We start from the raw sequence: 27,479 nt of genomic DNA, 5'->3' as shown, positions 1-27,479 counted from the left end.
TCATTCTTATTAGAGCATTTTTTAATTGAGATGCATTTTCTTTGCATGTAAGGATTCAAAATGCCAGATCTTCATTAAGTACACAGTCAGAATTGAAAACTGTAGTTAAAGGATTGTTTTTATGATACATCTATATTATATTCAGTGTTTTATAGATCAGAATTTTTTATTCTTTCAACTCTATTTTACTGGGGAGTGTTTTCACGTAGGTTCTCCTCCATCATTTATTTATTAATTAATTTATTAATTATGGAGTCTCGCTCTGTTGCTAGGCAGGAGTGCAGTGGCACAGTCTCGGCTCACTGCAACCTCCGCCTCCCGGATTCAAGTGATTCTTCTGCCTCAGGCTCCCAAGTAGCTGGTACTACAGGTGTGCGCTACCACGCCCAGCTAATTTTTGTATTTTTAGTAGAGACAGGGTTTCACCATGTTAGCCAGAATGGTTTCGATCTCTTGACCTCATGATCCGCCCACATTGGCCTCCCAAAGTGTTGGGATTACAGGCATGAGCCACTGTGCCTGGCCTATTTTTAATCTTCATATTTGTATGGTAATTTTCAACTCTGTACCTTTTATGACCATGTGGTGTTTAATTCAAATAAAAATCATTGGGTTTTACTCGAAGTAATTTAAAATATATGTATAATTCAGAGATTTCTATTGCCTATAAAAGTTATCTATGTGGTGTTTGCCTTTGTAAATATTGCCCTTACCTGATTTATAAATTATTTTTTTGATAGGCCGGGCATGGTGGCTCACGCCTGTAATCCCAGCACTTTGGGAGGCCAAGGTGGGTGGATCACCTGAGGTCAGGAGTTCAAGACCAGCCTGACCAACATGGAGAAACCCTGTCTCTACTAAAAATAGAAAATTAGCCAGGTGTGGTGGCGCATGCCTGTAATCCCAGCTACTCAGGAGGCTGAGGCAGGAGAATCACTTGAACCTGGGAGGCGGAGTTTGCAGTGAGCCGACATTGTGCCACTGCACTCCAGCCTGGGTGACAGAGCGAGACTCCATTTCAATAAATAAATAAATAGATAGATAAATAAAAATTTTTTTGGTGATCATCACTGTTTTCTTTTGTAGGTGAGTAGCCAAAGAAACAGTGGAATATTCCACCTATTTATTGTTTGATTATGTTTTGTGAGAGAAACACTTGTTATTCGAAGGTGATTTTTGAAAAATGGAACCTTTTTAGGTAGATGTAAATATTTAGTTGTGATGAAAAACATAAAATTGCCTAAAGGTTTTCAAGTGTACAGTCTAGTGGAGTTAAGTACATTTACATTATTTTGAAATGGATCTCTACATTTTGTCTTACAAAAGTAAAGTTTAATACTCTATGAACTATAAACTGCCATTTTTTTCTTTTTCTTCAGCTCCTGAAGAACACCATTTTACTGTTTCTGTAATTTTGACTGATTTTTATATTGTCATTGGTGTAATATTTTCTTTTCTTTTTTTTTTTTTTTTTACTGTCTTCACATAATGTTCTTAGGCTTTGTTTTTGGTTGGTTGGTTGGTTGTTTTGAGATGGAGTCTTGCTCTGTTGCCAGGCTAGAGCGCAGTGGCACGATCTCGGTTTACTGCAACCTCTGCCTCCCAGATTCAAACGATTCTCCTGCCTCAGCCTCCTAAGTAGCTGGGACCACAGGTGTGCACTACCATGCCCAGCTAATTTTGTATTTTTAGTAGAGACAGGGTTTCACCGTGTTGGCCAGGATGGTCTCGATCGCTTGACCTCAGCTGATCCGCCCGCCTCGGCCTCCCAAAGTGCTAGGATTACAGGTGTGAGCCAGGACAACTGGCCTCAGGCTTTTGTTTTTGTAAGATTGTTGTGTGCTGCGGGGTGAATGGAGAAGGAAAGACACACACACAATATCTTTAAGGGTAAACAACCTTTATCCCATGTAAATGGCAATGTAGGTATATAAGCAAATGACATAATAAGCAGATTGCAGTGGGAAGGGGAGAAGGGAAAAGAGATACATATATTTACATTCACCAGACTATGGAGGATTCACCACCAGACCGGGAAGCAAAACAGCCTGGGCTCTAGAGTCCACCATTCATCCGTGCACAGATGAGGAGAGGTCTTGTGAAGCTTTGGTGCAGTGTGGGACCCTAGCTCTTTTTGTAGTGAGTTGTTTGGTGTGAGGCCCAGTCACGAGGGGCTTTTGCACCTGAGCTCAAGGAACACAAAAAGATCAACTTGTTTTTGCAATTGTCTATTGTTTTTCAATAACTAACATATAGGAATAGATTGAAATAGAGATTTCTCCAAAACGGCACTGGATGAACGTGTCAAGGGGCTCACACAGCCCATTCCGGGATTTGGTGACCATTGTTTGTGTCTATGTTCAATTGAGTTCAAATTTAATATTTAACTTTTCCTCCACATTCAGCCTCAGTTTGATCCTCAATTGTAGGAAAATACCCTTACAGATACATGGGGAAGGCATAGTTGATATAGATTACAGATACAGGTAAGCACAGGAGAACTAAAAGCAGAGTTAATAAAAACCACACCCACCATGGCTTTGCAAGGAGAGTGATTGTGAGAATTGTCAGGGATATACACGTAACATTCAGTATGCAGTAAGGCTCAAACCCCTCCTTGGGCTGTGGTAAGCATATCTAATGCCATTCAGTTTTGCAACACAACAGTACACAGCTGAGCAAATTCCTCTGACAACAACATAAGTCCAGTGCTACTATCATTAAGAGCTTTGTCTACATGTAAGCTTAATATTTTAATTTGCTGCTGAAGCAGGATTGTACCAGCAGCAGGGGAGAATACTGTAGTAGGCTATCACCACCAGGGAGTCCAGCGCATTTGTATTGATTTGGAGTATGTGTTGACAGTTGTCTGGTGGGAGAAACCCAGAGTAACATTAGAGGAGCTATTTAAGGCCTCCAGACAAAGTGGCGGGTCGGGGGGGCTATATGGAATCCGGCCACCAGCACAGCAGGTTCCCAATATATACCGTTCCAGGCATATTGGGCAGGATACCAAGGCTTTTGATGCACGGTGAGGGTGGAGTTCACCTTTCACCTGACTTGGGCATAAATAGATTGCTTGATTTGGTCATAGGAAGTCCAGGTTGGATTGCAAGTGTTGTTGTTGTGGCCCCATTGATAGTGACATAGCCATTCAGAAATGTTGTCATGGACGATTCTTCAAGGCAGCTCATTCCTGGCGGCCTCTGGCAGCTGGACGCATAGCCGACATTGATTGTGGTTGGCTTCTTCTATAGTGGTGGCTACCCAGTTGATGAATTTATCCTTGGCCTCAGACACAAAGACACATATGCTGACCATTAGTAGATAGGTTATTCCATTATAATGCCTCTCATTACAAGGCTTGAACATGTAATCCATTCATCCACATTCAAGTTTGCAGTTGTCATGGAAATTTTGGCCTGTTGATCTGCCAGCTGATTAAATAGTCTGTCAAGAGAAAACAGAGATGCATGAGCATCAACATGGAGAACAGTGATAATGGTGGCGTGTGCCAGGATTCAGGTATCTTCCCAGTATTTTTTTCCCCAAACCTCTTTATTCCCAATTAACCATTTGTTTCGTTGCCATTGGGGCAACCAGATAGTAAGACCATCTGCTACTGACCAAGAGTTGGTATACAACTGACAAATCCCTCTGGCCTCCTCCTAAATAGCTCAGAGGACCGTTACTGGTTCAAGCAGCTAGCTGCTTCCCTTTTCCTTCATCAGAAATGCTTATGTTTTCTAACAGGACTGTAAGCCGTGGCCTTCTAGCGTCTAGTGCCACCAGTGTATTTGGTGGTCCATTAGTAAACCAGGCATGTTTCTGGTCCTCTGGGCTTAGTTTTTTAAAGGATTTGTCCCATTGGATGGGGGAGGTTTCCTTCCCTATCTGAAGGGCTTGCTCAGTGGTTTTCTGAGCTGGCAAGTTTTGTACATCCTTATGCAAAAGCAGTATCCCCTTTGGTCCTGGCTTAGCCCTATCTTGTGTATACCATTTCCATTTTATAATGCTGCTTTCTTGAGTGTGCCCTATCTGGTGAGTATTGGGGAAACTCATGACCCAAGTCATAATAGGAATTTCAGGCCTCATAAAGACCTCATGGTTGAAGCAGAGGTCCTCTGTTTCCAGCAAAACCCAATAAAAAGCTAACAATTGCTTCTTGGAAGGGGTATAAGCTTTGCCAGCCTATGGCAGTTTCTGGGTCCAAAACCCCAAAGGTACCCTCTTCCCACCTTGTTTCTGCCTAAGACTCCAATTAGCATGTTGATCTAGGACAGCTACTTGCAGTTCTACTGGCCTGTTTAGTATGGGCCATAGATCCGGGGTCAGTTGCACTGCTTGTTCAGCTTGTTGAAAAGCCACGGCTCTCTTTCTGTCCCCAGTGAAAGTCATAGCGTTTTCTAGTGACTGCATGCAGAGGTTGTAAAATGTTACCCATGTGGGGCATATGATGTCTCCACAATCCAAACAAGCCAATAAATTTCTGGGCCTCCTTTTTAGTGGTAGGGGTTGCAAATTCTAGTATTTTAGCCTTAGCCTTTTGTAAAATGGACTATTACTGTGTATTTCAGAGGATGCCAAGGAATTTTACAGTTTTTGCAGGTTCTTGGATTTTCCTAGGGTTAATTTCCCATCCTTGAGATAGGAGCTGGGTTTTTACCTGCTCCAAGCCCCAGCCAACTAGTTCTTCAGTTTTACCCTGACCGGCTATTTGGACAGTTGCTTTTTTCAGCAATAGGCTGATAGCTTTGAGCCTGGTCAGTCAAGACACAGGCCTGGCCAGGGCCAGTCAGGATGTCAGATTAGCATTTTTTTTCCAGCTTACATTTCTCGTGTAGCAACCAGTCCCTATCTTGACACATTAACTTACAAGCAGTAAGCAAGCACCATCTACACCAGGAAATTACCTCAGCATTCCCTTTACCAACTGGGATTCCCTGCAGCACCTCACAGACAGCCAACGGTTCAAAATGCACTAATTTAGATTCCCAATTTTCAAAAAGGCCAGTTCCCTTGGACCACTCAATGGCCAAGGGAGAGAACTAGGGGAGTTCCCATCCCACGATATGGGAAGCCCCCAACCTCCCAGCCCAGTCCTCGTGGCTGAAAAATGGCACGTTTTCGCTTTTGGATCCTGTTCCTGACACCCAAAATGTTCTGTGCAGGAAATGCGTTAGGGGAGAAGACACACACATAATACCTTTAAGGATAAACAACCTTTATTTCACGTAAATAGCAATGCAGAATAAGAATAAAATAAGCAAATGTAATAACCAAATTGCAGTGGGAAGGGGAGAAGGGAGAAAGGGTATATATATTTACATTCACCAGACTATGGAGAATTCACCACCAGACTGGGAAGCAACAGCCTGGGCTCCAGAGTCAGCCACCATCCGTGCACAGACAAGGAGGGGTCTCATGAAGCTTCGTCATGCTATGAGACCCTAGCTATTTTTGTAATGAGTTGTTTGGCACGAGGTCCCATCACTAGGGCATTTCGTGAACTGGGCTCAAGGAACACAAAATGGTCAACTTGTTTTTGTGATTGTCTGTTCTTTTTCAATAACTAACGTATAGGAATAGATTGAAATAGAGATTTCTTCAAAAACAGTGCTGGCTGAAGACGGCAAGGGGCTCACACAACCTGTTCGGGGACTTGATGACCATTGTTTGTGTCCATGTTCAATTGAGTTCAAATGTAATATTTAACTTTTTCTCCACAGAGATGTGTCAGAATATCTTTGTTTTAAAATAAAATATTGTATGTATATGTCACATTTTAAAAATCTGATGTTTATCTCTAAAGGGACATTTGTGTTTCCAGGAATTGTCTTTTGTAAATAATAATGAACATGCGTGTGTAAACATGTATTTAAAGCCCTGCCTTGAATATTTTTGGGATATATATATGTATATATATATATATATATATATATATATATATATATATATATGTATTTTTTTTTTTTTTTGGAGACAGAGTCTCGCTCTGTCGCCCAGGCTGGAGTTCAGTGGTGCAATCTCGGCTCACTGCAAGCTCCGCCTCCTGGGTTCACGCCATTCTCCTTCCTCAGCCTCCCAAGTAGTTGGGACTACAGGCACCTGCCACCATGCCCATCTAATTTTTTATATTTTTAGTAGAGATGGGGTTTCACCGTGTTAGCCAGGATGGTCTCGATCTCCTGACGTCATGATGTGCCTGCCTCAGCCTCCCAAAGTGCTGGGATTACAGGCATGAGCCACCACGCCTGGCTTTTTTGGGATATTTTAAATAGATGTGTAAGCATGTAATTAAAGCCCTGCCTTGAATATTTTTCAGTTATTTTTTATACAGTGATGTGGTACCATGTGTATGTGCATATTTTTTTTCCTGAGCCTTTGATGTTATATTCAAAAACTGATTGCCGAGACTAGTTGCATAAAGCCTTCATCATAAATGTTTATATTAGATTTCACATATGTGTAAGATCATGTGGTATTTGTCTCAGTGTATCTGTTTTATTTCACTTCACATAATGGCCTCCACATTCATCTGTGTTTTGGCAAATATCAAAATTGTATTCTGTATTGTAGATGCATAGTATTTTATTGTGTATATATACTACATTTTCTTTATTCATCCAAGTTCTGGACACTTGGATTGATTCCATATCTTGGCCATTGTAAACAGTGCTGTAATAAACATGGGAGTGTAGATTTCTCTTTGACATACTGATTTTGTTTAGCTGCAATGAAAATAGAACTTACATATGTTCCAGCAATCCCATTTAATTAAAAAATTAAAAATAGAACATGTGATCCAGCAATTTCAATTATTTTTTCTGTGTGTGTGTGGTCGTCCACAGTTTATTTGTGTAGGCAAGGAGTCAAAGAAACAGTGTTAAAATACCATTTGTTGATGGTTTAAACATATGTTATCCTGTGATACTTATTTTTTTCTATAATGGCTCTACTAACTTACAATTTTACCGACTGTATGTGTTTCCTTTTCTATTCATTCTCACTAACATATTTTTGTCTTTCTAATTACAGTCATTCTAATTGGAGTGAAGTGGTATCTTGTGATTTTGATTTGCATTTCTCTGACAATTAGTGATGTTGAGCATCTTTGCATGTACTTTTTGGCTATTTGTATTTCTTTTGAAAAAGGTCTCTTAAAGTCTCTTACCTATATTCAAATTGTGGTATTTTTGTTAAGTTTGTTATATATTCTGTAAATTTATCTTTTGTCATATGTATATTTTGCAAATATTTTCCTTCATTCTGTAGATTCTCTCTTCACTCTGCTGTCTTTGCTATGCAAAGCATTTTTACTTTGTTGTAATCCCATTTGCATATTTTTGCTTCTTCTGCCTGTGCTTTTGAGGTCTTAAGATTCTTTGCTCTGTACTGTGTGGTAAAGCATTCCTGTATGTTTACTTCAAATAGCTTTATTTGGGTTTCCCATTTAAATCTTTATTTGTGATTGACTTTTTTATATCATAAGAGGTAGGAGCCTAGTTTTATTTTTTTTATTATCTTGTAGATAATTTTCCTAGCACCATTTATTGAAAATATTGTCTTTTTCCAATAACAAAAATGTTATTGGAAAATCTATACTTTGTGTGTGTGGGAGAAACACTTTCGTGATTTGAAGATAATTTCCAAAACTGTCATACCTCTATCTCTTTTAGGTATTATTTTTAATTGTTTTCAAAAATGCGTAAACTTTACAATCTTATATTTTTAAATATTCAGCTTAGTCATATTAACATTGTTATGCACTCTATCTTTAGAATATGTTTATCTTGCAAAGCTAACACTCAGTACACATTAAACAACTACCTACTTTTTCTATTTTCTGGCCCTTTACAAAAACAATTCTGCTTTTTACTTTAAAGTCAGACCGCTTTAGATATCTGATGTAAGTTGATTCATACAGTTTCTGTCTCTTCGTGACTTATTTTGTGTTAATGTCATCAAGGTTTATCTTTACTGTACTTAATTTTTGCTTTTTACAAACTGAGTAATATTTCATTTTAATATTTCAAATTTATCAGTTTGGTGAGAGAAATCTGTGTTGCATTTATTTGCTTTCAGTAACAATGCTGCAGTAATTATGAGTGTCTAAAACTCTTCATGTGACCGTATGTGAGTTTGTATTTTTGGCAGATTTTATTGATCTAGCTGTTCAGCTTTATATCTATCCCAAATTATTTTATTTCTTTAGCTTTGTATGTGTTTTGAAATCAGGAGCTGTGAAGCCTCTGAGATTGCTTCTCTTTTTGAAGATTGTTGGGTACTTCACTGTTTCTTAATTTGATATAATATGGGGCTTGCTGTTTCTATTACTACAATAATTTAATTACAAATTTGACAGGGATTGCATTTAATCTGTAGATTACATTGAGCAGTCTAGATATCTTTATTATTTCAATCTTTAGTTTGTATTGTTTAATTTCTATAAGTATGTAATTTTTTTTTTTTTTTTTTTTTTTGGGGATACGGATTCCTGCTCTGTCACCCAGGCTGGAGTGCAGTGGCGGGATCTCAGCTTACTGCAAGCTCCACCTCCCAGATTCACGCCATTCTCCTCCCTCAGCCTGTCCAGTAGCTGGGACTACAGTCACCCACCACCATGCCTGGCTAATTTTTTGTATTTTTAGTAGAGACGGGGTTTATAGTTTTCTTTCTTTTATTCTACATTCATTCCAGTTTGGTCATTAAAAGAAATCTGTAAAATTTGAATTTTAAAAACTTCTGTTAAGACTTTTTTTGTGCCCTAATATGTAGTTTATCAAGGAGAATATTGTATGAGCTATTCAGGAAGGTGTGTATTCTCGTTGAGCAGTGTTCTTTACAATTCTGTTAGGCATAATTGTTTAATACTGCTTTCAAGTCTCCTGTTTCCTTATGAATATTTTATCTTGTTTCATTATTCTTTACAGAAATTGGGGTATTTAAATATCCTAGTATAATTATATTGCTTTTTTTGTCTTGCTTTAATTCTGTCAGTATTGGCTTTGTATATTTGGAACTCAATGTGGGACACACACAGACAGACACATTAACATATGTATACACACATTTGTCGTGAGTTCCCAGTAAAGGAACGTTATTATTATTGTTTAATGGCCTTTCTTATGAACTTTTAGTTAAAGTATATTTTATGAAATAGGACAGTTTTGACTTAAGATGTACTTTGTATTATATAATTTGGTTATTTGCATCAAATGTCTTCTTTCCTTTTTCAGTCTTTTTTAATTATTACATCTGAAGTGACTCCTGTAGAAAAGCAAGCTGGATCATGTTAATTTTTGCAATCAATCCCTTCATTTGGTGCATGTATTTCAAATGGAAACTTCATAAATATTTGAATAATTTGCTGAAATAGACTTACACATTTTATTGATTTTTTTGCTGGATTATTTCATTTTTGCCCCTTATTTTCTTTTTCTGTCTTCCTTAGTGTCTTTTTGATTTTTGTACTGATACACCTTTACTTCTTATTTTTTGGCGTATCTATAGAGATACTTTTTTCTGGTATCTTGGGAAGTACATAAAATTTCTTAAAATAATATATTTTTTGTTTTATTTTATTTATTTATTTTGAGACGGAGTCTTGCTTAGTCACCCAGGATGGAGTGCAGTGGCATGATCTCGGCTCACTGCAAGCTCTGCCTCCTGGGTTCATGCCATTCTCCTTCCTCAGCCTCCCCAGTAGCTGGGAGTACGGTGCCTGCCACCACACCTGGCTAGATCTTTTTGTATTTTTAGTAGAGACGGGGTTTATCCATGTTAGCTAGGATGGTCTCAATCTCCTGACCTTGTGATCCACCCGCCTCGGCCTCCCAAAGTGCTGGGATTACAGGTGTGAGCCACCGTGCCCTGCAAAATAATATATTTTAAACTGGTAAAAACGAGTTGCATTTGAAAAATTCTTCCTCAGCCAGGCGCAGTGACTCACGTGTGTAATCCCAGCAATTTGGGAGGCTGAGGCAGGCGGATTACGAAAAAAGATCGAGACCATCCTGGTCAACATGTTGAAACCCCATCTTCACCAGAAATGCAAAAATTTGCTGGGCGTGGTGGCGCGCCTGTAGTCCCAGCTACTTGGGAGGCTGAGGCAGGAGAATTGCTTGAACCCAGGAGGGGAGGTTGCAGTGAGCCAAGATTGCGCTGCTGCACTCCAGCCTGGCAACAGAGTGAGACTCTGTCTTAAAAAAAAAAAAAAAAAGAAAATTCGAGGTTGAGTGTGGTGGCTCACGCCTGCAATCCCAGCACTTTTGGAGGCTGAGGCAGGCAGATAATGAGGTCAGGAGTTCGAGACCAGCCTGGCCAGTATGATGAAACCCCGTCTCTATTAAAAATACAAAAAGTAGAAGAGCATGGTGGTGTGTACCTGTAGTTCTAGCTACTCAGGAGGCTGAGGCAGAAGAATTGCTTGAACTGGGCAGGCAGAGGTTGCAGTGAGCCAAGATAGTGCCACTGCACTCCAGTCTGGGTGACAGAGTGAGACTCTGTCTCAAAAAAAAAAAAAAAAGAAAACTTCCTTATTACATCTGTCCTCGTTTGTTATTGATGTCAGTAATCATATTTTTTATGTGGTATATTATTACCAGATAATGATCAACAGTTTGTGATCATTTTTATGCTTTTAACTTTAAAATTTTAGAGAATAATTAAAATGTTTTCTGCACTATTATGATAGTGGTACAGAACTTTGTGTACGTGCATATATTTTTCAGAAAGTTACGTATTTTTGTATGATTATGTTTGGTTTTCTTGCATTATGTTATTTTCACTGGAAGACACTTCAGCATTTTTTTGGTAAGACAGGTGTTGTGCTAATATACTTTTTCAGCATGTGCTTAACTTGAAAGGTCTTTACTTTTTCTTCATTTTTAGGACAGTTTTGCTGGTTATATTATTCCCATGTAGAATTTTTTTTTCTCCAGCATCTTAATTATATTGCAGTTCCTTCTGGTGTGAAATAGTTTTGTTGACAGATTCACTGGTAATCTTATAAGACCACACTTATAAATGACACATCACTTTTATTCTGTAGTTCCTAAGATGCCCTTCTTGTGTTTGATTTTTCAAACTTTGCTCATGTATATATATGTGCCTTGCGATAAATCTGTGTGTGTATCCTAGTTGAAGTTTGTTGAGCTGCTTCATTTATTACATCCTTTTTTTAACTTTTGAAAATTTCTGAGTCATTATTTTATATTTTTCACCTCCTTTTTTAATGTTTTTAATGTTTTCATTGATGTTCTGATTTTTCTGATTACATTTAGTTATATGTGTTTTCAGTTAACCGATTCAGCATTATTCAGATTACATTTAAAAAATTAGTACATCTTTTTTTATGGTTTTCTGAAAATTTTAAAATCATTCATTATAATGTGTTCTAATATTTTGTATACATTGTAATATTTGCTTGTTATTTGAACATTAACAAAAAGCTGTTTGTCACAATCTTTATTATGTTGCTTTGTCATGATGTAGTCTGAAGCCAGTTGTCTTTGGTAGAGATTATGGGAACCTGTCATACATGTTGGAAGGATGTCTCTTGTCTGGAATTTTGTGTTTATTTTTTAGTTAAAAGGGTTTCTTCATGTTTCCTGTTAAGAGTCTCTAATTGGCCGGGCATGGTGGCTCACTCCTGTAATCCCAGCACTTTAGGAGGCTGAGGCAGGCGGATCACGAGGTCAGGAGATTGAGACCATCCTGGCTAACATAGTGAAACCCCATCTGTACTAAAAATACAAAAATTAGCCGGGCATGGTGGTAGGTGCCTGTAGTCCCAGCTATTGGGGAGGCTGAGGCAGGAGAATGGCATGAACCCAGGAGGTGGAGCTTGCAGTGAGCCAAGATCCCGCCACTGCACTCCAGCCTGGGCGACAGAGTGAGACTCCATCTCAAAAAAAAAAAAAAAAAGTCTCTCATCACTTGCTGTACCTGTTGCCTGTATTCAGCACTTCAGTCTGCTTTTGAAATATTTATATTTTGTCTTTGAATACCCAAGTTGTTCTTCCAAAGTATCACCATTTCTTTCAGCACTGTTTTATTGGAGGCAGAAATCAGTTTTTGTAAAGACCCCAAAAGCCAGAAATAAGGATATGTGTGTCAGTATTTTTCTTCTCTTTTAAGGAAAAAGGAGTTGAGAGTTTTCTTCTAATGGCATAGTGCTGTATTGGGGAGGAAGAGCTGTTGGTGGGTAAATTGAACAAACATTCCTTCCTGTTCTATGTGGCTCTTGGCATTGTGCTTACCTGAGGGATTGCATACAATTAACTCATTTATAGATTTCACACAAAGGCATTTTGATCACCATATGTTTGTTACATGTATATGTGAAGAAGTTATGACTTGTGGTATTTTGTTATGTGATCTTACTAGCGTACTTTGTATAATCTTATGATTTGTAAAGTATATGCATATGAATCTAGTAACTGGGATAATTTGTTATTTTTGTTTCTTTCAGCTATGTGTTCTCATTTCACCCAAGACTTTTTGCCAGTGCAGGGGATAGAAGATTCATTCCACAAACTTATACTGAGAAGATATGAGAAATGTGGGCATGATAATTTACAATTAAGGAAAGGCTGTAAAAGTATGAATGTGTGTAAAGTGCAGAAAGGAGTTTATAATGGAATTAATCAATGCTTGTCAAATACTCAGAGCAAAATATTTCAATGTAATGCACGTGTCAAAGTTTTTAGTAAATTTGCAAATTCAAACAAAGATAAGACAAGACGTACTGGAGAGAAACACTTTAAATGTAACGAATGTGGCAAGTCATTTCAGAAGTTCTCAGACCTAACTCAACATAAAGGAATTCATGCTAGAGAGAAACCCTACACTTGTGAAGAACGTGGCAAAGACTTTGGATGGTACACAGACCTGCATCAACACAAGAAAATTCATACTGGAGAGAAACCTTACAAATGTGAAGAATGTGGCAAAACCTTTAATAGGTCAACAAACCTTACTGCACATAAGAGAATTCACAACAGAGAGAAAGCCTACACAGGTGAAGATCGTGACAGAGCCTTTGGATGGTCCACAAACCTGAATGAATATAAGAAAATTCATACTGGAGATAAACCCTACAAATGTAAAGAATGTGGGAAAGCCTTTATACATTCCTCACACCTGAATAAACATGAGAAAATTCATACTGGAGAGAAACCCTACAAATGTAAGGAATGTGGCAAAGTCATTTCCTCATCCTCAAGCTTTGCTAAACATAAGAGGATTCATACTGGCGAGAAACCCTTTAAATGTTTAGAATGTGGTAAAGCCTTTAATATTTCCACAACCCTTACTAAACATAGGAGAATTCATACTGGAGAGAAACCCTACACATGTGAAGTATGTGGCAAAGCCTTTAGACAGTCCGCAAACCTTTATGTACATAGGAGAATTCATACTGGAGAGAAACCCTACACATGTGAAGAATGTGGCAAAACCTTTAGACAGTCCGCAAACCTTTACGTACATAGGAGAATTCATACTGGAGAGAAACCTTACAAATGTGAAGACTGTGGCAAAGCCTTTGGACGGTACACAGCCCTGAATCAACACAAGAAAATTCATACTGGAGAGAAACCTTACAAATGTGAAGAGTGTGGCAAAGCCTTTAATAGTTCAACAAACCTTACTGCACATAAGAGAATTCACACCAGAGAGAAACCCTACACATGTGAAGATCGTGGCAGAGCCTTTGGATTGTCCACAAACCTGAATGAATATAAGAAAATTCATACTGGAGATAAACCCTACAAATGTAAAGAATGTGGGAAAGCCTTTATACATTCCTTGCACCTGAATAAACATGAGAAAATTCATACTGGAAAGAAACCCTACAAATGTAAGCAATGTGGCAAAGTCATTACCTCATCCTCAAGCTTTGCTAAACATAAGAGGATTCATACTGGCGAGAAACCCTTTGAATGTTTAGAATGTGGTAAAGCGTTTACTAGTTCCACAACCCTTACTAAACATAGGAGAATTCATACTGGAGAGAAACCCTACACATGTGAAGTATGTGGCAAAGCCTTTAGACAGTCCGCAATCCTTTATGTACATAGGAGAATTCATACTGGAGAGAAACCCTACACATGTGAAGAATGTGGCAAAACCTTTAGACAGTCTGCAAACCTTTATGTACATAGGAGAATTCATACTGGAGAGAAACCTTACAAATGTGAAGAGTGTGGCAAAGCCTTTGGACGGTACACAGACCTGAATCAACACAAGAAAATTCATACTGGAGAGAAACCTTACAAATGTGAAGAGTGTGGCAAAGACTTTGTATGGTACACGGACCTGAGTCAACAGAAGAAAATTTACACTGGGGAGAAACCTTACAAATGTGAAGAGTGTGGCAAAGACTTTGTATGGTACACGGACCTGAGTCAACAGAAGAAAATTTACACTGGGGAGAAACCTTACAAATGTGAAGAGTGTGGCAAAGCCTTTGCCCCATCAACAGACCTGAATCAACACACGAAAATTCTTACTGGAGAGAAAAGTTACAAATGTGAAGAGTGTGGCAAAGCCTTTGGATGGTCCATAGCCCTGAATCAACACAAGAAAATTCATACTGGAGAGAAACCTTACAAATGTGAAGAGTGTGGCAAAGCCTTTAGTAGGTCAAGAAACCTTACTACACATAGGAGAGTTCACACTAGGGAGAAACCCTACAAATGTGAAGATCGTGGCGGAGCCTTTGGATGGTCCACAAACCTGAATGAATATAAGAAAATTCATACTGGAGATAAACTCTACAAATGTAAAGAATGTGGGAAAGTGTTTAAACAATCCTCACACCTGAATAGACATGAGAAAATTCATACTGGAAAGAAACCCTACAAATGTAAGGAATGTGGCAAAGTCATTACCTCATCCTCAAGCTTTGCTAAACATAAGAGGATTCATACTGGCGAGAAACCCTTTAAATGTTTAGAATGTGGTAAAGCGTTTACTAGTTCCACAACCCTTACTAAACATAAGAGAATTCATACTGGAGAGAAACCCTACACGTGTGAAGAATGTGGCAAAGCCTTTAGACAGTCCGCAATCCTTTATGTACATAGGAGAATTCATACTGGAGAGAAACCCTACACATGTGGAGAATGTGGCAAAACCTTTAGACAGTCTGCAAATCTTTATGCGCATAAGAAAATTCATACTGGAGAGAAACCCTACACGTGTGGAGACTGTGGCAAAACCTTTAGACAGTCTGCAAATCTTTATGCACATAAGAAAATTCATACTGGAGATAAAACCATACAAGTGTAAAGAATGTGGCAAAGCCTTTAAGTCATACTCCAGCATTCTTAAACATAAGAGAACTCCTACCGGGGGAATATCTTACAAAGGTGAAGAATGTCGCAGTCTTTCAATGCTCCTCAATCCTTTCTAATCATAAGATAATTCATAATGGAGAGAAACTCTAAAATGTGAAAAATGTGAGAAAGCTTTTAATCACACCTCAATCTGTTGTAGACATAAGAGTAATTATATTGATGAGAAGCCAAATTAAAATTAAAAATGTGGCAAAGACTTCCAATTCTAGTCACTTCTTAGTGTAATTCCTACTGAAGAAAACACCTGGAAATACAAAAAATGTGGCAAAACTTGTAACCAATGCTTAGTATTTTTGCACGATAGTATTTATATGTGAGACTACCTGTACAAACATAAAAATATACAAAAGCTATTAATGTCTACTTGAAATTTATAGTTAATAAAAGCATTATAAATGCAATTTCTGTTGAAAGACCTTTTAGAAAATATAGGCCATTAAAGTGAAGAATAGTCTTAAGACAGAGAATACAAAGATAAAGAGGGCTCTAGTACCTGTACTTGTATCCCAGAACTTACTATATGCATTTTGTACTAGAGGAAAACTCTGAAGCAGTTGCTTAAACTTTGTTCAACATCAGAGAATTTATATTCGAGAGAAATCCTACAAATGTAATAAATGTGGAAAAACCTCTGTTCAGAAACTGCAGGTTAAGAAACCAGAGGCCAGGCGCAGTGGCTCACGCCTGTAATCCCAACACTTTGGGAGGCCAAGGAGGGTGGATCACCTGAGGTCGGGAGTTCAAGGACAGCCTGACCAATATGGAGAAACCTCGTCTGTACTAAAAATACAAAAATTAGCAGGACATAGTGGTGCATGGCTGTAATCCCAGCTACTCAGGAGGCTGAGACAGGAGAATGGCTTGAACCCAGGAGGTGGAGGTTGCGGTGAGCCGAGATCGTGCCATTGCACTCCAGCCTGGGTAACAAGAGTGAAACTCTGTCTCAAAACAAGAAAAAAAGAAAAGAAACACCAGAGAATTTTTACTAGAATATAATTTGTAGATGCAGTAAATGTGAAGAAATATTTAGGCTAAAATTAAGACTATGTAAACATCAGAGGATTTACAGTAGAAAGAACTAAGGAACTAACACTTCAGACTTTGAAATAAATCAGAGTATTAAGTATAACAAAAGTTGAACCTGTTAGAAAATTTCTTTTTATATAAGTTGAAAAGTAGGTTTTTGAAGAGATATATTCAAAATATATTTTTTCACTTGAAAAAAGTAAAAATTTTTTTCAAAAGCAAATAATTCAACTCTAAAATTATACTATTTCAACATTCTCATTTATGTGAAAGCATGTGATGAATTGTTGCTGCATCAGAGATATGAGAAATTCCTTTGCATTAGGTGGGCATTATTCATAGACTTCTACATGAAAGAGAAGAGAAATAAAAGATGCACCAGGAAAATCTGAGCAGAGAGGCTTTTAGTGGTTGACTTACTGAGTGATACCTGAAGTAGGTGTTCAGAGTAATACTTTGCGTTATACTGAGAGAGAATCTGAATTTTAGTACTAAATTGTTTTGCCAACTGTATATTTATGTAATAAGTGCAATAAAATGCAGTAAATTTAAAAATTCTCTTAAGATAATGTGTGAACTTAATTTTTGAAATAAAAATTGTTATTGTGTTAAAATTTTTGTGCCGTGAATGAAGTGTTTTATTATGCCACCAACTTTCACCTATCCAACCTTACTCAAGGGTGTACATTAAAGATGGTAACAATGTACTATCTGGTAATATGATATCTCTAGTCTTTTTTAGTGGCTTTCAACAGCAAATAAATTGAAGAATATTGTTTGCATGTTACATTTTTATTCTTATTGAAATTTTTCAAAAGGTTTTGTGAGTACATAGTATGTGTATATATTTATGGTATATGTGGGTTATTTTGATACAGGCATACAGTATGTAATAATCACACTACAGTAAATGAGTTATCACCTCAAGCATTTATCCTTTGTATTACACACAATCCAGTTACACACTTTAATTTTTAACTACAGGTCATTTTATGTTTGTAATAAACATATTCATACATTCCTGAGTCTTGAATACTTTTAAAAAATGTTTCATATATATCTTTGAACATGTGGCATGTCCTCCTGCAAACACATACAGACATTTAATTTACTTGGAGTTAAATATATAAATTTTGTGCTCTAAAGATAAACCTTGGGCACAAGGAAATTATGGAGCAAGCAGTTGTGTTTGCATGAGAGTTTATACCTATTTTCCAAAGAAAATAGCAATATTGGAACAAAGAAGGTTCTATTAATACTGTGGATAGGTAATTTACTAGAAATCTAGAAATATAAAACATTTTGAAATCAAATCTATATTTTCTTCTTTTCATTTAATTACTGTACAATCTAATGGATCATTGTTGAGAATCTCCCCATGCCAATCAATTCTGGTTTTATGTGGTCCTCATGCTCTAGCTATAAATTTCTCATTTTTTTTTTCACTTCATAAAGTATGTGAGCTTGTCAGAAATTGTAAGAATCATTTTTATAAAATTTAGTGCACCAAAAATACTTTTTAGATGTAATTTCACAATGTGTGTATTTATGTTTTATTTAATTAGAACATTTCATTTTATTGGACAACCTTATATAAGCTGTTTTCTTTAGTTATTGTTCTTTTCACTTTTTATAATTGATATAAATAAGTTTATTGGGCCAATTTGTTCAGGCAAGTACTGGGAAAACATAAGTATTGGGGATGTTTTGATAGATAATTGTAGTGAACAAACACAAAGTGCTGGGTGTGTAATAGGTGCTCCATAACTAGCCATAAATATTCCTGGAGTTAGTTAGTAGCTCCAAGTAAAAGATTAAAAATATCTATGGTGAAGAAATGTCATTAATTGTGCATGTGGAGAGGACATGTGTTCCCAGGCTGCAAAACTGACTCAGTCTGAATTTAAAGAGGATTTCTGTTTTTATTTTCTAATTATCTTTAGTTTTGTGATGTCTTCGTTTCCTTTGTGTTTTGGCTACAGTTTCCTCGCTGGTCTCTTCATGCCGTGTAATTTCACATGGACTTTCAAGGTTCAGATGAGAAGTTTAGAATTTTTAATGTGGTAAATTATTGTTTTTAACTGGGTTGAGATTATTTATAATTTATCAATACAACATTCAGATCACGAGATAAGAGTCACTGTTCACAGGTAAGAGGATTAAGTCAGCATTGCTTCTCTGTATTGGTAAAGGAAAAATTGTATGAGATTCTAACAAAAAGTGTGTTAAACATAAGTTAGAATAGGTAAAACATTAATATAAGTGGGTTGCATATTGTAAGCACCATATGAAGAAACTCATCAGAATTTTGAAATCTCTTAAGATAAAATATATCTTAGAAATTTTTTTTTTTTTTGAGACAGAATCTTGCTCTGTCGCCAAGGCTAACCTGCAGTGGCACGATCTCAGCTCACTGCAACCTCTGCCTCCTGGGTTCACGCCATTCCCTTGCCTAAGCCTCCCGGGTAGCTGGGACTACAGGCGCCCACTCCCACGCCTGGCTAATTTTTTGTATTTTTAGTAGAGATGGGGTTTCACCATGTTAGCCAGGATGGTCTCGATCTCCTGACCTCATGATCCACCTGCCTCGGCCTCCCCAAGGTGCTGGGATTACAGGCGGGAGCCACCACACCCGGCCCTCTTGAAATTTTTAAGAGACTTAATGGTAGGTGAAGGATTTTACATATCATTTTCTATGACATAGCAAAACTATTTTTTTAACCTGAATCTTTTGAGTGTAAATGTTAAGTGTTGGAAAAATAGAATGATCTGTGTAGATTCAAGATTCAAAATCTGCAGTGATCTTTTCTGTTGAGATTCATGTTACAATCTTGAAATTTGTCTGTTACGATTTTTTTGTTTTAGTGGATGCAGTTCATGAGGTACGGTTTTCATTTTTAGTCACTTTATCCAAGTCCATCGTCACCTCTGGAAAATCAGATTATGGCAGCTATTGAATTCAAACGTTCATTAATTAATGTAATTCAGCATATACATAATAATATATACCAAATACCATAATCCTGTATATGTATTAATTTTCACAGAAACTCAATGCATAGATATTATTATTATCCTTATTTTACAGAGGAAGGAACAGAGCCACAGAGAAAAATGACTTGCTCACAACAGAAGAGCCAGTAGTAAAACACAGGCAAGTTTGACTCCAGAGATAAGTTTTAACTACTACAGTAAACAACCTCTTCAAACAGAAAATACATGATTATCTTCAACACCCATTTTTTTTTTGAGACGGAGTCTCGCTCTGTCGTCCAGGCCGGAGTGCAGTGGCGTGATCTCTGCTCACTGCAAGCTCCACCTCGCGGGTTCACGCCATTCTCCTGCCTCAGCCTCCCGAGTAGCTGGGACTACAGGTGCCCGCCACTGCGCCCGGCTAATTTTTTTGTGTTTTTAATAGAGATGGGGTTTCACTGTATTAGCCAGGATGGTCTCGATCTCCTGACCTTGTGATCCGCCCACCTCGACCTCCCAAAGTGCGGGTATTATAGGCGTGAGCCACCGTGCCCGGCCTCAACACCCATTCTTAATAAGAAATGAGCAAACATTGGGCTGGGCACGGTGGCTCAACGCCTGTAATCTCAGCACTTTGGGAGGCAAAGGTCTCGAACTCGAGACCGTCCTGGCTAACATGGTGAAACCCCGTCTCTACTAAAAATACAAAAAATTAGCTGGGCATGGTGACAGCACCTGTAGTCCCAGCTACTTGGGAGGCTGAGGCAGGAGAATGGCGTGAACCCAGGAGGTGGAGCTTGCAGTGAGCCAAGATTGCGCTGCTGCACTCCAGCCTGGGCAACACAGCGAGACTCCGTCTCAAAAAAAAAAATTATAATTTCATTTATGTGAGATATTTTTAGTAGTCAGCTCATAAAAACAAAGTACAATGGTGTTTGTCAAGAGGTGGGGGAGAGTGAAAGTGTTACCAGGAAGTGCAAAGTCCTTAGTTCTTGTTTTCTTGAGAGAAACAATTCAGCCCAGACGCAAAAAACACACCAGAAGAGGAGTAGGTTGGCCCAGCTGGAAACAGTCATGATAGTTACATGTTGCAGTTTTTATTATCATAGACTTAAAAAAAAATTTCCCACCTCTGTCTTAAGTGTCTGCCTTTGTTTAGTATCCTGCTTCCTGGTAAATCTCTTTTGTCCTCATCGAGTTTCTGCCCAGGTCTGTGAGATGCTTCCTTACTGTCAGCTGATATACATGTGTGAGTTCCAGTGATCAATGAATCTTAATGGCAGCACTGCTTATTACCGCCATCTTAGGAAAATAATATAGCAGTCAAATGTGTACTTACTATGCCTGCATATCTCTTAGGAATTTTCCTTTAGCCCTTTTTATCAGCATGTAGCTAGCTACATTCTGACAGTTTAATCACAGTATGAGCAATTACTGGGTGTCCTAAGTGGTGTTTCAGGGTGTTCTTCATAGGTATTTCTGCTCCTCTCTGCTCAAATTTAGCATACATGTTTTGGGTTGTCTTTGGAGCATGAGGCTTTTTCCTCTGGGGCTCTTTTTTTCTGTTCGTGTCTAACTGCGTACTCAAACATTCCCTCAATAGATTGTGACTCTAAAAATCTTTGAGACAGTGCACTGTGGGTCTTCTGTAACTACTTTCTGGTGACATAAGATAACTCATCAGCGTCTTATTATCTTGCTCTTTGTCAGAAAAACATTCCCTCCATGTTTTCCCAGGTTTGACTTGCAGTGTCCAGAGGAAATGTGGAGAAACATGGTTGTACAGAAGGGAAGAAAACAGGTTGATACTCCTGTTGCAGGACCATTTGAAGTCTGAGAGTTTCCAGGTGAGAGGAAACAAACCTGGTTACTTGATTTAGTGAGTAAAGTTCACAAAAGAGAAAAAGGAAGACAAAAGCTAGGGATCCCCCAAAAAGGGATGTGATGAGAATTTGAACCAGTTGGCACCCCAGGAGAACTAGCCCTCAGTGGCATGTTTCTGATGGTGACAGGCTTGGTTTATAAAATCTCTAACATGGTCCTGGACTTTCCCTAATCTGTTAACCCAGATACAGCATTTTTCTCCTAGCATAAGGCAAATTCTTTCGTGAGCTGCAGCTAGTGTGGCAAGACCTCTACAATTTTGAACTACAGCCACGAGATAATCGACTTGTTGCTGTCACTCTGTAAGAGTCTGAGCAGTGGTTTCTGTTTTTTGAGTCAGTTCTAGAGACAGGTTGTGGTAAGTTGAGAAGGCAATAATTATGCCAGCTATTCCTGTAGTGGCACTTGTGATGCCAAGCTCATTGAGGAAAAAAAAAAAAGATAAACTGCACAGTTGATCTGGTGTGAGGTAGTAAAGGGTAACAGCAAAGAATCATCACCCAGGACAATGCAAATTTTAGGGGTGAAGGAAGCCAGAGTGCATGTGCTCGTCAAGTTTCCAGAGTGGCAGAGATAAGCCTGCATTTCACACAGGAAGTAAAGTTCTGTAGTCGATAAAAATGGATGCAGAAGGTGAGGTCCGTTCCAAACATTGACCAGGGTCCTTGTTGGCCACCCGATATGTGAGATTCTGCCACTAAAGCTGCTGCCAGGGGAGCCAGACATGGGTCCTATGTGTTTTTTTGTTTCGTTTTATCATGGGGATGTCTCTAGTGGTATCAAGGAGAAGGGTTTTCTGAAACGAAGACTTGAAACCTTTTGCATAATTTATACTGGCTTGGTTGACACCATGGGTTGGGTTGACTGCAAGAAGGGTGACCAACGCAGAATTCAGTGGCATCATTTTGGATGAATGCTCTAGGTGTTAAAACATATGGGAATAGAAAATCTCATTTGATATTGAGAATATTTAGTGAAACAAAATTTTGAGAAATATCAATAATGGTGCTTGTTGTGTTGCATTGTGCTGGGTCTAAAGCACCCACGATGGTTCTGGAATTTACAGTAGCACAGATGCATAGGAGTGCCTGGCCAATGAGGGTAGCAGGGGAGAACAAGGGGCTTGAAACAATAGGGGTGGGTTTAAGAAAATCTTAAAAGGCTGCTTTAGGTTTTGTCAAAAAGATTATACTAGCAGAGGGAAGGTTTTGTGTAGAGAGGTCCTGATGGTAGGTGAAGCTAAGTTGGGCTTGAGTAGATGTCCATTCTTGTATTGTGGCCAAGTAGGCCATTCCCACCCTGGATGAAGAGGAATTCATGACTAGCTAACAGGTTGAGGCATAGGAAGAATTGGTAGAGTTTAGTAGTTGTGGAGTTGCCTGCAAAGTGCTTAAAAAAAAAGGTTGTGGGCAGTTAGGGCATATGAGGGTGACTTTAGTCAGAAGTATGAGTAATGACCATAGAACATTAGGCTGCATGGCTCCAAGGGAAGTAGACTAGGGCCAAATTGAGATGCTTGATTAAGAAGAGAGACTGTTAACCCAATGAATATTAGAGAGATCACTACTCAGATTATGGCTTTGATGTTTAAATGTTAGGAGGGACATAGCAAACTCTTCCCTGGAGAGGGTGTTGGTTTACGGTAACAAAGGCATATTAGTAAATCTGCAGAGTATTATGACTTCTAATATAAACATGAAAATATTACATCGCTGATGGACTAAAGCAGTCAAAAGTAAAATAACTAGGTTAAAAAATTAATATTAGATAAAGCAAGCTCTTAATGGAACACCTGGTGGTGTGCAAGTTAGGGTTAAGGTAAGAATCAACAGTACCACTGCAAATAAGATTGCCAATATTGGGATTACCCTACTTTGAGATAAAATGAGGAAGAGCATTACTTAGCTTCTCATTTAGAGACAAATTTGTTAGTCCTCCTGTGGCTCACAGGAGTAGCTGAGTGTTGGTTCCATCTTTGGTTGCTTAACGTGTTTCCAGTTGTATTCAAAAGTAGTATGTCCAGCTAGAGATGCCAGGAAACTTGATAGCTATTGGGGTGAGAAGTATGATAGTAAAATTGTTCTTTTGTAATGTGGTTAGTTGAGATCTAGGAGATCCACCTCTCCAGATTTTAATGAGGACTTGTTACCCTGCCTGGTTATAAGGGTTGTTGGAGTGGGGGTCAAACTCAGAATTGTTTGTCCAAACTCCTGGATGGCCTCTTGAAATTGAGTCAGCGATTTTATGTACTGGGTTAATTTGGTAACCTCTGGGTATAATATTAGGTTTGCATGTAGAAAGGGTCTCTAATATAGGACTTCGAAGAAACTAAGGCATAGATGTAATTTAGGGGCTGTTCTAATCTGGAGAAGTGCCATGGGCAGAAGTTCTAGCCATGGTAAAGAGGCTTCCTGGCATCATTTGCTCAAGGTCCTTTTAATAGCTTGATTAGTCCTTTCTACCTTCCTGGGAGACTGTGGCTTTCAGGAGGAGTGTGAAAAGTATTTTACCCGTAGGGCTTTTGCCACTGCTTGGGTAGTTTGCAAAATAAATTATGGACCATTGTTACTTTGTGAAGACCGTGGAAACCCAAAGAGATAATTTCTTTCAGAATGATCCTGGCAAGTACCTGAATCTTTTCTAGTATGAGAGGCTTCAACCCAGGCAGTAAGGGGGTCCCCCAAAATCAGAAGGTATTTGTAGCCTAGATAGGTTGGCAATGAAGTCTACCTACCATTCTTCCCACTGGGTAGGTTTCTTGTTGCTGAACTGGCTGAATTAAGGAGAGTGGCTTAGGCCTGGAGGGTTATTATAGATGTCCAGACTTTACAAACTTGTCAAAAAGAGAGTTTTAGTTTTGTTTGTCTGTTGTTTACAGCTGATAGATATGCTGTCTCCCAAAGAGACAAGAATTATGGAGTGCCCTTTTTGCTTTCTGCTGGAGGACCTGGGGGAGAAGAAACTCTCTCAGGGCCAGGTACAGTGGCTTACACCTGTAATCCCAGCACTTTGGGAGGCTGAGGTGGGCGGATCCCGAGGTCAGGAGATCGAGACTATCCTGGCTGACACAGTGAAACCCCATCTCTACTAAAAATACAAAAAATTAGCCAGGCATGGTGGCGGGCGCCTGTAGTCCCAGCTACTCGAGAGGCTGAGGCAGGAGAATGGTGTGAACCTGGGAGGTAGAGCTTGCAGTGAGCTGAGATCGAGCCACTGCACTCCAGCCTGGGCAACAGAGCGAGACTCCTCAAAAAACAAAACAAAAAAACAAAACTCTCAATTTACACAATCTTTCAGGTCCTAGGGTATATTCACGTTTGATACCCCATTTCTTTTTCTCTTGAGCATATTGCAGGGGGGGCAGGTTGTTAGGCACAGTTGAGATAAGGGCCATAAGGAGTTCCCCAGAAAGGGTGGTGCCCCTAGCTGCTTGGCCAACCTGCCTGTTTCTCTAGATAATCTCATCTTGGCACTTCTGGTAGTCCCAGCAATGATCCACCTGCCTCAGCCTCCCAAAGTGCTGGGATTACAGGCTGGGATAACGAGCCACCATGCCCAGCCTTGCTCCACAGTCTTACAGTGTACACAGTTGAATATTGTCATACACAAGTATAATGTAAAATGAATACATCCTTGTCCGAGATCTCAGATAAAAAGTGCTCTGCTCTTTCCTGTTTAGTATGATATCAGTCATTGATTTGTCATACATGGCCTTTATTGCGCTGGGGTACATACCATCTATACCTAATTTGTTGAGTTTCTTAAAGCACAAAGGCATGTTGAATTTTGCCAGATACTCCTACATAGACCAGCAAAATAAAGATGTCTAGATGTCTAGTGGCAAACTTAATTAAAAAGGTAAACACGCTCTACACTGAGAATTATATAACATTGATAAAAAACTGAAAAAGACATGAAAAATTGAAAGATATTTTTTGCTCATGAATTGAAAAAATATAAAAGTGGCTATACTACCCAAGATGATCTACAGATTCAATGCAATCTCTATCAAAATGCCAATGACTTTTTTCACAGAAATTGGAAAAAAAAAAGATTAAAATGTATAGGGAACCACCAAAGACCCACGAACGGCAAAAGTAATCCTGAGCAAAAAGAACAAAGCTAGGAGCATCACACTTCCTGGCTGCAAAACATACTATGAAGCTATAATGAGCAAAACAGGATGATACTGACATAAAAACAGATCAAAGTATCCAGTGAGCCTAGTAATAAATTCATGAACCTAGAGCCAAGTGATTTTCAACAAAAATGTCCAGAACACACAGTTGGAAAAAGACAGTCTTTTCAATAAGTGTTGCTGGAAAAATTGATTATCTACATAATAAAAAAAAGAACCTAGGCCCCTACCTCTTATGATATAAAAAATTCAATCACAAATAAAGATTTAAATAGAAGCTGGGCACGGTGGCTCACGCCTTTAATCCCAGCACTTTGGGAGGCCGAGGCGGGCAGATCACGAGGTCAGAGGTTCGAGACCAGCCTGATCAACATGGTGAAACCCCACCTCTACTAAGAATGCAAAAATTAGCTGGGCATGGAGGTGTGTGCCTGTAATCCCAGCTACTCGGGAGGCTGGGGCAGGAGAATTGCTTGAACCCAGGAGGTGGAGGTTGCAGTGAGCCAAGATCACGCCACTGCACTCCAGCCTTGGTGTCAGGGCAAGACTCCGTCTCAAAAAAAAAAAAAAAAAAAAAGGAAACCCAAACCTATAGAGCTATTAGAAGTAAACACAGAGGAATGCTTTACCACATATTGCAGAACAAATAATTTTTAAGACCTCAAAAGACACACAAAAATATGCAAATGGGATTGCAACAAACTAAGAATGTTTTGCACAGTAAACAATGAGATAATCTATAGAATGAAAGAAAATATTTGCAAAATATACATATGATGAGATAAACTTGCAGAATATATAACAACATATATAACACATAATTTGAAAATAGGCAAGAGACTTACAGATACATTTTTCTTTTTCTGTCTTTTTTTTTTGAGACAGGTTCTTACTCTGTCACCCAGGCTGGAGTTCAGTGGCCTGATCTCAGCTCACTGCAACCTCCGCCTCCCGGGCTCAAGCGATTCTTCTGCCTCATCCTCCCGAGTAGCTGGAATTACGGGTGTGCACCATCACGCCTGGCTAATTTTTGTATTTTTAGTAGAGACGGGGTTTCACCATGTTGGCTAGGCTGGTCTCAAACTCTTGACCTCAGGTGATCCACCCGCATCAGCCTCCCAAACTGCTGGGATTACAGGCGTTAGCCACCACACTCGGCTAAGATACAATTTTCAAAAGAAGAAATACAAATGGCCAAAAAGAATATGCAAAGATGTTCAGCATCACTAATTATCAGATATGCAAATCAAAGCCACAACAAGATGCGACTTCACTGCAGTTAGAATGACTGTAATTAGAAAGACAAAAAAATTATGAGAAGGTATAGAAAAGTTAACATATTCAGCTGGTAAGACTAAGTTAGTACAGCCGTTATAGAAAAAATGTATCACAAAGTGACATATATTTAAACAATAAACATTGTAATTTAAGATGGTTCTTTTGATTGTAAGACAATAAACATTTGTGACCATGCAAGAAAAAAAAAATTCAAATTGCTGGATCATGTTACATAAAGAAACCAGATACACTGAGACAAATACTACATGACCTTACACATATGTGGAATCTAATAAAAACAGACAGTGAAGCCTTCATGCAACTGGTCTTAGCAATCAGTTTTTGGATATAACATCAAAGGCTTGGGAAATAAAAATACGAACATACACATAGTACTACAACACTGTATCCAAACTATTCCAAGAACATTTAAAGCAGGACTTTAGGCGGGCACGGTGGCTCACGCCTGTAATCCCAGCACTTTGGGAGGCCAAGGCAGGTGGATCACGAGATCAGGAGATCAAGAGCATCCTGCCTAACACTGTGAAACCCCATCTCTACTAAAAATCCAAAAAAAAAAATTAGCCGGGCGTGGCAGCAGGTGCCTGTAGTCCCAGCTACTGGGGAGGCTGAGGCAGGAGAATGGCATGAACCCGGGAGGCAGAGGTTGCAGTGAGCCGAAGTCGTGCAACTGCACTCCAGCCTGGATGACAATGAGACTCTGTCAAAAAAAAAAAAAAAAAAAGCAAGACTTTAAATAGATATTTACACATGCATGTTCTTCATTATTATTTACAAAAGATGATTCCTGGAAA

The 27,479-nt window shown here is 38.7% G+C and overlaps 1 protein-coding gene across 7 annotated transcripts in view; it reads left to right on the top strand.

Annotated features, from left to right (window-relative positions):
* The window catches only part of ZNF721 (zinc finger protein 721), a 58,217-nt gene extending 41,212 nt beyond the window's left edge, over window positions 1-17,005 (top strand). For 5 of the 7 annotated variants that reach the window (XM_063704898.1, XM_063704899.1, XM_063704895.1 and 2 more), the window contains one exon: window positions 12,476-17,005. In XM_063704898.1, the coding sequence (XP_063560968.1) occupies window positions 12,476-15,297 (2,822 nt within the window). In that variant the 3' untranslated portion in view covers window positions 15,298-17,005. Of the gene's footprint in view, window positions 1-7,038; window positions 7,061-8,517; window positions 10,569-12,475 lie in introns of those variants that run through there. The other 2 variants (XM_031010063.2, XM_063704905.1) reach the window with 2 other exon arrangements.
* The last annotated feature ends 10,474 nt before the right edge of the window (window positions 17,006-27,479 follow it).

The sequence above is a fragment of the Gorilla gorilla genome, chromosome 3 (assembly GCF_029281585.2).
Source record: "Gorilla gorilla gorilla isolate KB3781 chromosome 3, NHGRI_mGorGor1-v2.1_pri, whole genome shotgun sequence".
NCBI classification, from domain to species: domain Eukaryota; kingdom Metazoa; phylum Chordata; class Mammalia; order Primates; family Hominidae; genus Gorilla; species Gorilla gorilla.
Note: the sequence above shows the minus strand (reverse complement) of the source record. Positions and strands in the feature narration are given on the sequence as shown.